Genomic DNA, 15,291 nt, shown 5'->3' with positions numbered 1-15,291 from the left:
AACCCACGCTAAACCGAAGCGGGTATCCATGGAATTCAACTACAATCGGAGATATTGAGGTTTTTGTGAAGAGTGCGCTTCTTCAGAATGTGACGAGTTTGAAAGGGGATGAGTTGGTTTTAATCACAATTTGGTGCAAGGTTAGCTCTGACACACATCTTCCTGCTCGTCAAGACACACCTCCTGCTCTAAACCACTACGACACCGGCAATCAATGCCCTTCGAAATCCATGTTTTTCACACAGACTGAACACAAGCTCTTTGCACACATGCAGAAGGTCGGACATTTGCTAAAATAGTTCCCAATGACTCCCGAAATAATAGCCCAACATTGACAACAAATCCCAATGATATGATGCTTAGATGTAGCCCATCCGATCCATATGTAGCCATCTATGCTCCCTTCTGGCTTTTCGCATACAGGAAGACAGGGTGAATAATCAAATAAACGTATCTGGTTGGCGATCAAACTTCTAAATCGGAGCGCATTACTCCAATTACAATTCGGGTGCCATTTTGATCCAAGGATCTGGTAAAGGTCTAGGTAGCAAGCCCAGAAAGTTCAAGATAGATTACTCCTGGCACGATATACAATGGTCTCTGTGTTTACCTATTGCGTGAAGTCAGACACAATACACGCTACCGATCGTAGGCTACTAGGGAAACAACAACATAGCACGATTCACGAATACGGCAGCACACCTCCTGCTTTGTCACACTACGACACCAGCAATCGATGCCCTTTGAAATCCCCGTTTTTCACGTGGACTGAACACAAACTCTTTGCACACATGCAGAGGGTGAGACATTTGCTAAAATAGCTCCCGATGACTCCCGAAATAATAGCCCAACATTGACAACAAATCCAAATGATATGATGCTTAGATGTAGCCTAGCCCATCCGATCCGAATCATATGCGGTGGCAGATGGACACTCCCAACTGAGATCGCTCCCGGACGTGTAGTCCCATGTGTTTCTATCACTCCCGGACGTGTAGTCCCACCCGATTATATTTCACGTATTACCATACACTGCCACATACAAGCAATTTAAGGTTAGGGTTAGGTTTAGGGTTAAGGTTAGGGTTAGAAACCAAAAACTAACATCAAAAAGATAACTAGCACCGTTATATGGCGGTGGGATCGATAGTCTGGCTAGTGGGAGCGAGCCGACAGGGGAGCGTCCTGCGTTGGGAGCGACAATCAGGGAATCATGATATGTAGCCATGCTAGCTTCTGGCTTCTCACATACAGGAAGACACAGAAACTTATCTTTTTGGCGATCAAACGTCCAAATCGGAGCACATTACTCCAATCACATATCGGGTGCCATTTGGATCCAAGGATCTGGTAAAGGTCTAGCAAGTCCAGAAAGTTCAAGATACTCCAGGCACGATTTACAATGGAGTTTACCTATTGCGTGAAGTCAGAGACAACACATGCTACAGTGACCGTACTAGGGAAATCAATGCAGGCAGCGCGATAGGCGACATGGGTAGGCATCCAGACATCTTGGTAAGTTAAATTAAAATATCCAAATCATAACACTCAAACATCATAACAATCAAACAACTTTGGACTGCAAATGTTGTCATTTATGTCCATCACAGAGCTACCAAAATCCCATATATTGTCCATTGAAGGGTGTAGATTCAAAATATGATATTTAAATGCAAAAACGTATTTTTACGTTTTGGTATACAACGCATGGGCGTGAAAAACGCATTATTACGTCGTCGGTACTCAATGTGATAAGTTACGCAACGCTATGTGATCTGGCTTGACATTGTGGAATATGTCACTCGTAACTCTAGTTGTTATTACAGGGAATGTTTTTTGTGACGAGATGGAATGGAAGGATGAAAGGGATTTAGAAGAGATGGGTGCACTGTTCTGTTCGCCAACATCTAATGCTCTGTAGACACACGGGTCATCTAGTAACAACTAAACATTGTCATGGCATATTCAATGTTACGAAAGGTTGACAAAGTCGGACAGAAAGCATTACTCTTGGTGTTTGCGAGCGAGGTCATTGAGAGGGGAATAGCGTTCACTTTTGCAAACTTTTTGGATTTGCATGTTGTACTGCTTTACTGTTATTTTGTGTAATTGCTATAACAAATGGCATTAGAATTGCCGTATGGACTCATACGTTACGCAACACTATGTGATCTGGCTTGACATTGTGAAATATGTCACTCATAGCTCTAGTTATTATTACATGGAATGTTTTTTTGAGACGAGATGGAATGGGAGGATGAAAGGGAGAAGAGTGTGCGTTCTGTTCGCCAACATGCTGTGTAGACACACGGGTCATCTAGTAACAACCAAACATTGTTATGGCATATGTTTCAATGTTACGAAAGGTTTACAAAGTCGGACAGAAAGCATTACTCTTTCTTGATGTTTGCGAGCGAGGTCAGGGAGAGGGGAAAACCGTTCAGTTTTACAAACTTCAAAGATGTTGGAGTTCGCTCTATGGAAAAGTTATGGATGTGTCAAACGAAGCTAGGATTTGTACTAGGAATATCACTCCGCGGCTGTCAAGCTTTCAAACCGGAACACAAATTGCTGATGGTGATCAAACATGATTGCAATGTTGGTTTAATTTCAAACTTCATTCTATCAAGACAAGTATATACACTTGCAGTCTGGCATAATAATGGGGTTGTTTTGAATGTTGTTGCAACTGGATAAGACTATTTTTGGGGGCAGGCTACTACCATTTCCGTTCACTTGCGCTAGCTTAGCAACATGGATATGAGAATTCACAAGGACTGCATGGAATGTGAAAAAAACGTTCTGGACACATTGTTTACACCCTGGCTGACTCGGAAATTAGGTCTGGTGTCCAAAATCCCGGAGGTACACTTTAAGGCTTTATTATGCATACATTTTGGTTAGGACAGAAGTAGAGGTAAAATTTCTTCACATTCCTTTGGTATTTGTTATTGCTTCTTTACATGCAATACATTTCAAAATGGTCCAGAAAGCCTGTATGGGCCCTTTAAAGTGAAAATGGATGTATTTACAGAGAAACGTATGCAGGGCAATTGAAAGCTTTGGCTGGGCCCAGGACAACACCATCTAGAATGGTCCCCCACTATTATATACAGAATGTAACAACTACCCAATTCTGGTACCTCTCTCTCGCTGGGCCCAGTACAACTGACTCCTATGTCTTCCACACACAAAATCTGAAAAAACTGTTTTTTTTTTTTTTTTTTAAACAATTTCCGTTGTTTAACTATTTGAAACGATTTGAAAAACGATTTCCTTCACATTTTCCACCTGGAGTAAAAACATCCTATAGAGAAAACCACGAGTGCTTGAAAGACAGAGGTATCAAAAGCCTAGTCAAGTTTCAAACACAAGCAGGTAATTGGAGTGCTTCTGGGTCTTCACCTTTTTTCCTTGGTGCTCATCAGTGTAGGGGCTCTCAAACTTGGTCCAGGAAGACAGATGCTGAGGCACTCAAGGTTGCAATTTTTTTACTTTTTTATTTGGCTACAATGCCTACGCGTTTTGGGATACGCCCTGAAGAAGGCCATAAGGGCCGAAACGCGTAGGCATTGTAGCCAAATGAAAAAGTAAAAAAATTGCAACCTTGAGTGCCTCAGCATCTGTCTTCCTGGACCAAGCCTAGTCAAGTTGTTGTAGTTAAATTGGGTTTGGAAGCAATAAAAAAACCTTCAGAGAAGGGACAGTTGGGATTAGTTTACTGACACTTCCCAGTAGGAAGTGAAAGAGGTAGCCTACTCTCTTAGACCCTTTTTGTATGTAGTAACGTTAACAATTTCACAGTGCTCCTAAATTCTTATCTATGCTCTTATTTTGTTTCCATTTGTTTTCATTGCATAGACCCTTGCATGAGGGACGAATGAAAAGTGTGTTGCAAACAGAAATGATTCACTGTACTGCATTAGGGTGAAATCTTATGTAATTTCTCAAAACTTTTGTGTTGAAAATGTAGGCCTATAGTTTCTCCATGCATGCGCCAATGTCATACTTTACTCATTGTTTTGCCGTTTTGCATTTACGCTGCGTGAACGCACCCTGACCCCCCACCAATATCCAGCGTGAAATCCCCCCCCCCCCAACAAAAACATCCCGGCTGCCCCCATAGTTTCCAAAATTTCTGTGGGAAACACTGATGTGTTTGCAAAACAATGACTTAATCTTCTTGACTCGTTACAGGTCAGTCCGTCAGATTAGTTGATGGGCCCACAGACTGCTCAGGTAGACTTGAAATCTATGTACAGCACCAGTGGGGCACTGTGTGTGATGACGACTGGGATCTGAACGACGCCAAGGTGGTGTGCAGGCAGCTGGGCTGTGGGGAGGCTGTCTCTGCCACCAAGCAGGCCCACTTTGGCAGTGGCAGGGGTGAGATCTGGATGGATGATGTCCACTGCTCTGGTACTGAAGAGTCCCTTAGTGACTGCTCTCATATTGGCTTTGGAAGCAACAACTGTGGCCATGATGAGGATGCTGGTGTGGTGTGCTCAGGTTAGTGTCACTTCTTTTTTTTTTTTTGGTCTTTTTTTTTTTTTACTTTATTTGATAGGACAGTGTTAGAGGTGGACAGGAAGCGAATTGGGAGAGAAACGGGGAGGGGTCGCCAAAGGACCCGGGCCGGTAATTGAATTGAATTTTTTGAACTGTTATCCATTTAAATCTGATGAATTGAAAAGAAGATGACAGCAATTGTCTTTTTTAATTTTGACTTAAAGCTTGTAATAATTCAGTCTCCAATGATTTTTTTGGCATTGAAAATTGTTCATACATACTAAAGGCTGCTGTGAAATATGTGGTAAACCTGAAAAATAACACCTCTTCCCCACTGAATTATAAACAGACACAATCAGATTTTCAAATAAATGAGTTTTCTTTATTTTTGTCTTTCTTCCAAGCATGAACCTGGAAATGGGGGGGTGTCTTAAATTCAGGGTTGTCTTTTATTCAGGCCAATATGGTAAATCAAAGAAAAAAAAGAAAAGTATGATAAAAACTTTGGCGTCAACTTTTTTCAATTGTCCAATCAGTACATACTATCAATATTGTGCAGTTAAAATAGTTTTAGATGAAAAATGTACAAAGTAGAAATAGCATGTTACCTCGTTATTGACTAGTTGGCAACTACTATTCTTCTAATCAAACAGATCCACTGGGAAAACCAGTTCTAAGGCTGGAAGGCGGCAAAAGTGCATCTTGGGGTCAGAACATCCAGATGAGCTGCTCCGTCTCCACTCAGTACCTGGGGGGCACATTCACCCTACAGCAGCTCTCTGGCTCATACAGAGAGACAAAGGCAGCCTCAGGATCTTCTGCCAATTTCACCATCCGTCAGGTGGACTTTGTCCATGAAGGATCCTACTACTGCCAGTACAGAGCGCCATCACAAGGGAACAGTCAAAATCTCACCTCCTCTCGGAGTGATTTTACCAGTTTTTCTGTAGTAGGTGAGAAACAGAAAAAATATTTTGATTTGAGGTCTTGGCTTTATCAGACATGAAAATGTGACGAGTATTGATGTATATTGTAAGTATTGATGGCAAGTAGGCTAATAGGCAACATACACACATGCATACACTATGCATGTAGTTCATAGACACAATGTATTTTTTTCCCTTTTGTTTTAATGCTATGGGGAACATGTTTTAAGATCACGTGTATTTGTATATTTTAATGTATTATGTGATGTTTTGCTAAAATAGATAGCCTGATCAGGGACTGGAGTTGCACAGTAGCTGTTTATCTGGCTATAAACCTTATATGAGGTCACATCTACAAGTTATGTCATGGCTTTGCCACGTCATATGTATAATAATGTGCACTGCATTGTCCCTGCCAAATAAACTACGAGCAAATAAAAAAAAAATACAAGAATAGTGAACAACCACAAGCCTAAAGAATCTAATGACATGTAAGCCTAAATATAATTTGAATGCAATGATCTGCAAATTAAATAAGCCTATACATTACTAAGCGCTTTGAGACAACTTTAGTTGTGATATTGCGCTATATAAATACAGGTTGTATTGTATTGTGTTGTCTACGTAACTAGGTACAGTATATTTTACCCACAACATCATACAGGACAGAGATGTCTGTGAAATACATGCAGTGCAGTATGTCTTCATGTATACAGTAGTGTTGCCTTTCCATTGGAGCCAATGTTTGGAGGCTGAAGCCAGTTAGATTTTTTTTTAGGACTACACAGTGATCTGAGAGTTACTGGATCTGTTGCACTGTGCCAGCATTGAAATCACCCTTTTTATGACCAATTACATGTACATGTCTGGCCTGGTGCCTCATAACCACCGCTGACAAATTGTTCCTTTTGCGTTAACAGCTGTTTCCTCTTTTGATTCCTGTCTTATTGTTGCTGCTGTCAGCCTTGTGATGGTTTACTGAAATCAAATATTATCGGGTAGCACTTTACAATAACCTTCCGCTATAAACAGTTAATAAACAGTTAGCAAACAGTTAACTATTAGTTAACTAAAGGTTTACTATACATATATAGGTGTATACTAAACACTTACAAAGTTTTAAAATATATTTATTAGTCCTTCTGTAACACTTAATAGAACATAATTATAAGTTAATTAATATATTATTAAAAATACTTTTATGATTAATTAACTAACATATCAACAGTAACTTAAGCATAACAAGTGACTTATAAACTGTTAACTAATTATTACTTAATATATTATAATTATTAGTTGTAGTTTACAATTTATAGTTCAATATTAACTAAGTACTTATTATTTAATCATTAATACATTGTAATTAAATAATTTTTAAGTGTTAATATTAACTAAACTATGGTTAATTACTTATAAATCAATTAATAATAATTATGTAAAGTATTTATTAATGTATTACTAATGTTTAAAATTCAGTATGGGGAACCTTATGGTGAAGTTGGTTGAGCTTTATTAATGTATAACTAATGTTTAAAATTCTGCATTGAGAACCTTATTGTGAAGTTGGTTGAGCTTTACTAATGTTTTACTAATGTTTAAAATCCAGTATGGGGAACCTTATGGTGAAGTTGGTTGAGCTTAATTAATATATAACTAATGTTTAAAATTCAGTATGGGGAACCTTATGGTGAAGTTGGTTGAGCTTAATTAATATATAACTAATATTTAACATTCTGAATGGGGAACCTTATGGTGAAGTTGGTTGAGCTTAATTAATATATAACTTATATTTCACATTCAGAATGGGGAACCTTCTGGTGAAGTTGGTTGAGATTAGTTAATATGTAACATTAAAGTGATACTGTCCCATTTTTGGACATAAGCTCATATTACACCTCCCCTTGAGTCAAGTTATTGAGTTTTACCTTTCCCTTATTTTTTGTTTTACCTGTACTTCTTGTCGTTCTCTGAGTACGGCAGTGCAAATTTTACTCAATGTTAACTGCTAGCATGGAGGTAAAATTTGCACTGCCATACTAGAACGGTTGAACATACAGGAGGAGAAAGGTAAAACTCAATAATTTAACTCAAGGGGATGTGTAATATGAGCCTATTTCCAGAAATTGGACAGTATCACTAGAAATTATCACAGTACAAATGATTTTCACTTGGTCTCAAGAAATACATTTTCACACTGTTAGAAAGAGAGAAAAGAATTATCAATGATGTTAAACTGTTGTTACCCACTACTGAGTATGGTACACGTCAACGGTAGGCCAGGATCAATGGGCTACAGAATGTGACACTAGGCTTTGGGTAGAGTGAAAAAGATACCAATTAAAAGACAACATACAATATGTTTCTATAACATTTTCACCATTTATATTAAAGCATGTCAAATCAAAAACCCCAGCACGCTACAAAACAGAGAACTTGCCAGGGTCACAACATACATTTCCCAGATCAAAATCCCTTACAATACAAAAATAATTTCTAACATACAAATGTAGCCTTAACACAAAACATTAAGTTTCTGTCCTTTTATGTCCTTATTAGATCCGCAGAGGCGAGCGCAAGCCGACAAGAGCAGTAATTCAAGAGAGTTGGCCGCTTCACTCCAAAAATGTCCTTTGGAGGACAAAAGTGACGTCCCGTGAATTGAAACAGTCCAAAACAAAAAGGAAAGGATATCGAAAGCAAAATGAACAGGGAAAACCATAATGTTCGTGTCAAATGTCCATCTTGCATAAATAATAATAATAATTATTATTTATTTATCATTATAAATAATCATGTATCCATAGAAAATATTGTATGCAACCCTAATGAAGAATGACATTCTTAAATTCAAACATAGGATATAGGGAAAAATAATAAAATGGGCATTAACAAAATGAAATAAAAACATCACAAGTAAGAGATTGAAAAGTTTAAATATTTACAATTACCCCCCCCCCATCCCAAAAAAAAGGTTTGAACATTTAAAAAAAAAAAATTGAATTGTCCTTCAAAAATTGGAAATAGTCCTTTAAATCCTCAAAAGAGACGATGTAGAGAGTTCCTTTAAGTTGTTCAAAAAGAAAAATAGCTCCTTTCAAGCAGTTCAGTTCAAGGCGTTGAAGTCAGTCAAAGTCAGTGATGTGACACGAGCAGGCCACAATCCTACTAAATATGCCATGCGCAATGTAGAACAGGATCGCATTCGAATGAGTGGGTGGCTCGCCATCTAGTAGTCGACGAATCCTCAGCAGAATCCAGATCCAGCTCAAAAACTTCACCTATGTGAACATATGTCATCAGTTAAGTTTGGTTTATTTGATAGGGACAGACACATCATGTAGCCTAAGCTGTACAGCAGCATAACAGAAAAGCATCATAGCAGTTACAGCCGTAAGCTATACACCCAGGACAATGTTGAATTCCTATCAAATATCATCAGTTTAAACTTAAAGTTGTGCAACATTTAAAATCAAATCTTCTCAAAAGAAAAGCTATGCAAACTGCAAACCTGCAAACACTTTGTTCCTACTGCATTGCATACCATTCAGTTAAATAACCATTATCAAGTAAACAGGGTGAATACTATGAAATAACAACATAGTGTACTGAAATTGAGGTAACCTTGCAATTATACATGGGCCCGTACAGTGTTCAACACAATGTTATGAGGAGGGGCAAGACACTGGCAGCCAAACATGTGAGATAATTTTTTGACCGACAGCGGTTTCCAACAATCAGAGGTGGAATTGTGCACAGCTAGGTTCGCGCAGTCAAGTTATAAACAACATTTAGAACCCATGTATAGGCCTAGAGAATTACACCTTGCACGCAATGGGTGCGTGATCACAGCATGTGAAATACAGTCTGCTTACTCCGAACTCATTTCAACCAGCCAACATCTAACTTAAAGGGACAGTTTGGTCAATTTCAACATGCAGTTGTAATGCTCACACTACCCTGGACTTGTCAGTGCCTGAGATTTTTTTTTTTCTTCTTCAGCCGTTTCCGAGATCCTGGTCATTGTAATGGGGGCAGCTCTTTGTTTACATTTCAAAAAAACATTTTTATTTATTCCCAAAAACATCCAAAAGGTTATAAAACATCAGCAGACAACTAGCAAACAGCAGTACCTTTTGGGAAAATATTTGGAGTTGACCTATGTTTCATTTTTTAAAAATGTAAACAAACGCTGCCCCCATTAGAATTGCTCATATCTCGGAAAGGGCAGAGCCGAAAAATGTGGCATCACCAGGTACTGACAAGTCAAGGGTAGCGTGAGCAATACAACTGCATGTTGAAATTGACCAAACTGTCCCTTTAAGTATTAACAAAACAAAATACAAAACGCAGGTTTCACCTGAAGTCTTTGGCAGTGATAGACAATATAAGACTTAGGTTACAACAATATGGGGAAAAATAGACAAGTTGCCTTACCAAGACGATTGAAACAGAAGAAATACTTGATGGAATACTCCATGGAATCCATACTGAAAAAGAAACACAAAGGACAGGAGAGTCATAACATACACAGGGCAGCCGTGGCCTAGTGGTGAGGCAGCCATGGCCTAGTGATAAGAGAGTTGGTCTTTCAATCTGGGGGTTGCAGGTTCGAATCCCTCTGACCGCTCCCTACATCTCCATGGCTGAAGTGCCCTTGAAAAGGCACCTAAACCCACATTACTCCAGGGACTGTAAACAATACCCTGACTACTAAGTCGCTTTGAATAAAATGAAAGTGTCAGCGAAGTGAAATGTAATGCAATGTAATGACATCACAGTTTGAAATCATTGGCTCATGACTCAGGAGGACATGATCAATGCAAATAAATATATCTCCAGCACATGCATTAAGTCTTTTGTCTAAAGTAAAATGTATTCCATGGCAAACTATTATCAGTTTTTTTTTTTTTTTTTTGTAAAGAGGCTTGGTTAACACATGCCAGTTGAATTATGACTGAACAAACTAACCAGCGAGTCTGCGAATGATGATTCTCCTCTTTGGCTTCTCTGAAGTCCAGGCGAACAAAGTTGGCACAGCATCCTTTATTAGCTTTGTCATACCACGGGTGACCTTAACAAAGCATTGCTTCTCAAATTGCTCAGATCGAACCTCGGTCTCGGCGTTGATCTGTAACAATAAATACCAGCATGTATTTTAGTTCGTTAGCAAAACAACTTAATTTTGGCACAAGTATGCTACTGGTTCTGGTAACACATCAGCCATCGGATCGCTTAACACAACATTGAAAGCATAATTTTGAAATAGCGATCTGGAAATACCATATAAATGTAGCGTTGTGTAATTACACATTCATATTTTTAATAGGCTTCATTAGGCTACATGAGCCATGACAAGTTTGGCGAGCTAGCTTATTTGTGCTAGCTAATGCGTATGATTGGACATAATTATGCATCTTACCTTGAAATATGGACCAGGATACCTCTTGATGTGATTTATTCATTCATGCCGAAGTGCCTTCTCTTTGGCGAAACAGTGGAAAGTCTGTCCATGTTAGGATTTATTTCTCTTTGAGGACGTAGGACTACATTTGGGCACACAGCAGTGAGGCGCCAAACAGCTGTGTGTGCAGCCGGGTGTACCCCTGAAGTGTACCCCTCAACGTCTTTAGAAAGTTCCGGGTGAATAAGGCGAATTGAAACAAAACAAATACTCGATGAAAGGAAGCCTCTAGTCTTCAAAACTTACATCATTCACAGAGCTGGACGCTCCGTACTCCAAAAGGAAACGTATACTTCATAAAAAACGAAATATTTTCTTTTGATTGTTTCTAGCTCCAAAGAAAACTCGACTGGCTCGGCAGACGACAGACTGAAGTGAACGGCTCCAAGGGAAGCCACAGCCGGTTTCAAAATAAAAGTCCCAAATCGTAATTGTCACAGTAAAGGTTCTGCTATTTCAAATTCATTTAAGTCATGTTTTTAACAATAACAACCCATCATTAATTTATTGTTTCACCAGAATTACCTCTATTTATCATCCCATTTTACTGTGTATGCTTTTTATAAACTATTTATTTTACATTTTCAATAGGCATTTGTCGACTGGGTTGCAGATGAAATAGGCTATCAAACAACTAGAACAGCATACAATAAATAAACAGAGGAAAGATATCAACCTAATCAGCTGATTTATTTTATTTATTTCAATGACTTGAAAATAGAACACAGTTCAGTGAACTTTAGAAACTTTAACTTAAAGGTGCAATTATATTTACCAATATAAAACGTAAGATTGTTTATGACTGAAAACTCAAAATTGGGAAGGTCCACTTTTTTGTGTATTATGTAATAAACATTAAAACCCCTGCTAAAACAAAATATTTGGCCACCAGCCTTGAACCACAAGAGTACAACAGTAGGTGCCATCCCATTGCCAACTAGGCCCTCATAGGCCTATTTACACAAGAGGAGAAGAGAAAATAGAGAGGGAAAGAAGAGAATGATAATAGAATGGAGGAAGAAAGGAGAGATGGGTGAGGAGGAGTGAATGGCAGAGATGAGTTGTTCTCTTTCTCTTGCGCACACAGTCTTCTCTTATCTTTTCTCTGTCCACCCTCTTTCTGTCTCTGTCTCTGTCTCTCTCTCAACTAATAATTATAATATATTAAGTAATAATTAGTTAACAGTTTATAAGTCACTTGTTATGCTTAAGTTACTGTTGATATGTTAATTAATTAATCATAAAAGTATTTTTAATAATATATTAAGTAACTTATTATTATGTTCTATTAAGTGTTACGGAAGGACTAATAAATATATTTTAAAACTTTGTAAGTGTTTAGTATACACCTATAAATGTATAGTAAAACTTTAATTAACTAATTGTTAACTGTTTGCTAACTGTTTATTAACTGTTTATAGCGGAAGGTTATTGTAAAGTGCTACCGATATAGGACATGAAATGAAATGATATATGATATGATATGATATGATATGATATTATATCTTATCATATCATATATCACATCACATCACATCTCATCATAACATTATTTATCAAGATTTATAGAATAGAAATGCTTTAATTGTCATGCCTGTATGAAAACACAAATAGACATTCATGCCATTGCTCAAAACCAAAACATTCATTCCATTGCTCAAAACCAAAACATACACAGATAATTGCATCCATCCCCTCCCTCCAGACACCTTCCCCAGCATACAGTACATATCGCATACAAGTCAGGTACCAGCTCCAGACCCTCTACTCTAGGCCTACTCTCTACACCCCCTAGCTTTTCCATTACTTGTTGTCCATGGAAATTACGTTTGGTATAAATGACAGTGATTAAACTTCAACGCAACATGATGTTTTTGTTTTGAATTTTACATATTGGTTTATTTTTAAACTCATCTTTTCCAATAGCAAAAGTACCTAAAATTACTTGAAATTGAAAATACATTCACTGGTGTATGTAGTTTTATAGTTGTAAGTACCTACTAGACTAATGTTTGAGCTGACCTAGCCCCAAGCCAGACTCTTGACATGATGTGAATGTATGTGTGTGTGTGTGTGTGTGTGTGCGTGTGCGTGTGCGTGTGCGTGTGCGTGTGCGTGTGCGTGTGCGTGTGCGCACTTGTTCTGTATATTTCCTGTGCACTTTGTATTTGCTAGTGATGTTGGCTATGATTATGTCCTCTTTTGAAAGTTGCTTTGGTTATAAAGTGTCTGCCAAAGGCATTGCTATGTAAAGTAGCTTTGTGACCCTCATAGATCCTTTTTTGCCCTCAGTGTCCCTGCCTCAACCTGTCATCTCTGTCAGTGGCCCAGACGGAGAGCTGTCACGGGGGACACATGGCCCAGAGGTCCCCCGGGGTCAAAGCTTCTCCATCGTCTGCTCCATCCAGGCACAGTACCCAGGAGGCTCTTTCCACCTTATCTCTGAAGGGTTAATACAAAGTTGGAGGAAGCTGGTGGTCAATCGGTCGGCATCGTTTGCCTTTACCGATACAGACGGTTTCCATGAAGGGTATTACAGCTGCTTCTTTGAGGTTACTCTGTCCACACGTCCTTTCATCTCCGAAAGGGCAAAGCGTTTGCAAGTGTCTATAAGAGGTGCGCTTTTTTTTTGTTTGCCTACCATTGATGTAAATGAGGATATCACATTTTTAAGTTATGTCAATCATCAACGTTTGCTCTTGTGTTCCAGAAATGACGAGGACCGAGTGGTTTCGTTATAATAAAACGTCTGTCATTTGTGGAATAATGTTTGGCCTACTGATTCTGCTGGCTGCCAGTTACTTGTTGTTTCTGCTGAAAAAGAAACTTGGTATTCAGTTATTCAGAGCCAGCAATGAGTATTGTAAGCATTTACAGGTTTTTTATCAACATTTTCACGTATGCCTATTTGAAAGGGATGAATTAATATTGGGAGCATGAGGACTAATGTTCTTTTTTTCTCAAACTCAGGCCCAATGGAAGAATTTCATGCTGCAGAATCAAATGGGAATCTTTAAAAGGAACAAATTCATTTTCTGGTGAAAGGAGGAGTGACATCCAGCAAGATTTATTTTTTTATATTTCAACAATAACCTGGAAACAAAAATGTTCCCATGTGATATTCCAACTGTCTGATAGTGTAATATCATCCATCATCTTGAATTAAAGTACATTATATTGAATTAGTGTGTACTACCTTGTACTATGGCAAGTTGTATGGTAGTTAAAGCACATGCCCTTCTCAATGTTTCACATTTGTTGTCAATAATTAAACTAGCATATTCTTGGTTCATTGTTTATTTATATGGCATTTTTTTTAGTCACAAGTAACACCAATAATGTATTACCACACAAATACACCTACCGCGACAAGAGCAAGGCGAATGACGGAATAATTGACTTTGTATTGAGTCGTGCAACAAAAGCGATTCCGGAGACTAGAGGCGATTTGTGCGACGAGGGCGACAGTTTGAAGTTGAAATCCTTTCAACTTTCTATGACGCGGTTCGGCGACCAGCCGCGACAGCCAATGACTGTAGAGGTCAGTGACCACAGCCAATGGGAATGTTTCAATGCTTTGCCTTCTGCTTGTAACGGACGCAATGTAGTCGCTTCAATCGCACGTATCACTCTGTCGCTTCAATCGCATCGCGCCTGGTCTATTAGTGCGGTTAGACTACCCGCTGACCTCCTGCCAACCTAACAAAAAACATTGCCAACCCTAAAATCAAGTTTTCCGACATCTGGCCAATGCATACAAATATTTTTTTTTCTGTATGGCATTAAGATATCTAATTAGGATATCTAATCCTTGAGGACTAGACCTTGAACTTCTAATTTATAAAAAAAAACTTTTTTTCCTTCTATAAGAGCAGTCACACCACAGGACACCATAAAATGAACATGAGCATTGTGTGACAGAAACATTGTAATTAGAGATGCACCGGATCCTGATTTTTAGGATCCTGACGGATACCGGATCCACTGCTTAAGATCCTGCCGGAACCGGATACCGGATCCTACGAAAGGGTTGAAACACATAGCCTACTCGCACACGTGGGCCATTTTTATTACGTTGTCGCAAACTATTTTTAAGACTCATTGGCTTACTGCCACACTGCCTTCAACGGCCGCTTCCAATTCACCTTTGGCTAAGGCCCGCCCTAATGTGCTTTTTGACCAATCACAGCGCAGCAAAAGGACGACCTCGGACAAACCTCGGACAGCTTTGACAGCGCTCCATTGAACTCAATGCTGAAATCGCATGTTTTCAAGTAGTTAGCGAGATACGGTCGTATTATTATTAAAATATGATTGGAAATTGTGCCTGGGGTATTTGTGACAAAGGTGCAAGTTTCCACGCGATATAACAGGTGGTAATCGCTTTCCTCTTTA

At 38.8% G+C, this 15,291-nt stretch overlaps 1 protein-coding gene across 1 annotated transcript in view; it reads left to right on the top strand.

The window, feature by feature from the left end:
• LOC134438724 (deleted in malignant brain tumors 1 protein) overlaps window positions 1-14,662 on the top strand; it is a 49,077-nt gene extending 34,415 nt beyond the window's left edge. The window contains exons 18-22 of the mRNA XM_063188362.1: window positions 4,198-4,509; window positions 5,163-5,462; window positions 13,189-13,512; window positions 13,607-13,759; window positions 13,867-14,662. Of these exons, the coding sequence (XP_063044432.1) occupies window positions 4,198-4,509; window positions 5,163-5,462; window positions 13,189-13,512; window positions 13,607-13,759; window positions 13,867-13,913 (1,136 nt within the window). The 3' untranslated portion in view covers window positions 13,914-14,662. The remainder of the gene's footprint in view (window positions 1-4,197; window positions 4,510-5,162; window positions 5,463-13,188; window positions 13,513-13,606; window positions 13,760-13,866) is intronic.
• Window positions 14,663-15,291: the final 629 nt, after the last annotated feature.

This window comes from Engraulis encrasicolus, chromosome 2, assembly GCF_034702125.1.
Source record: "Engraulis encrasicolus isolate BLACKSEA-1 chromosome 2, IST_EnEncr_1.0, whole genome shotgun sequence".
Lineage (NCBI taxonomy): Eukaryota > Metazoa > Chordata > Actinopteri > Clupeiformes > Engraulidae > Engraulis > Engraulis encrasicolus.
The sequence above is the reverse complement of the archived record's forward strand: the minus strand, read 5'-3'. Positions and strand labels throughout refer to the sequence as shown.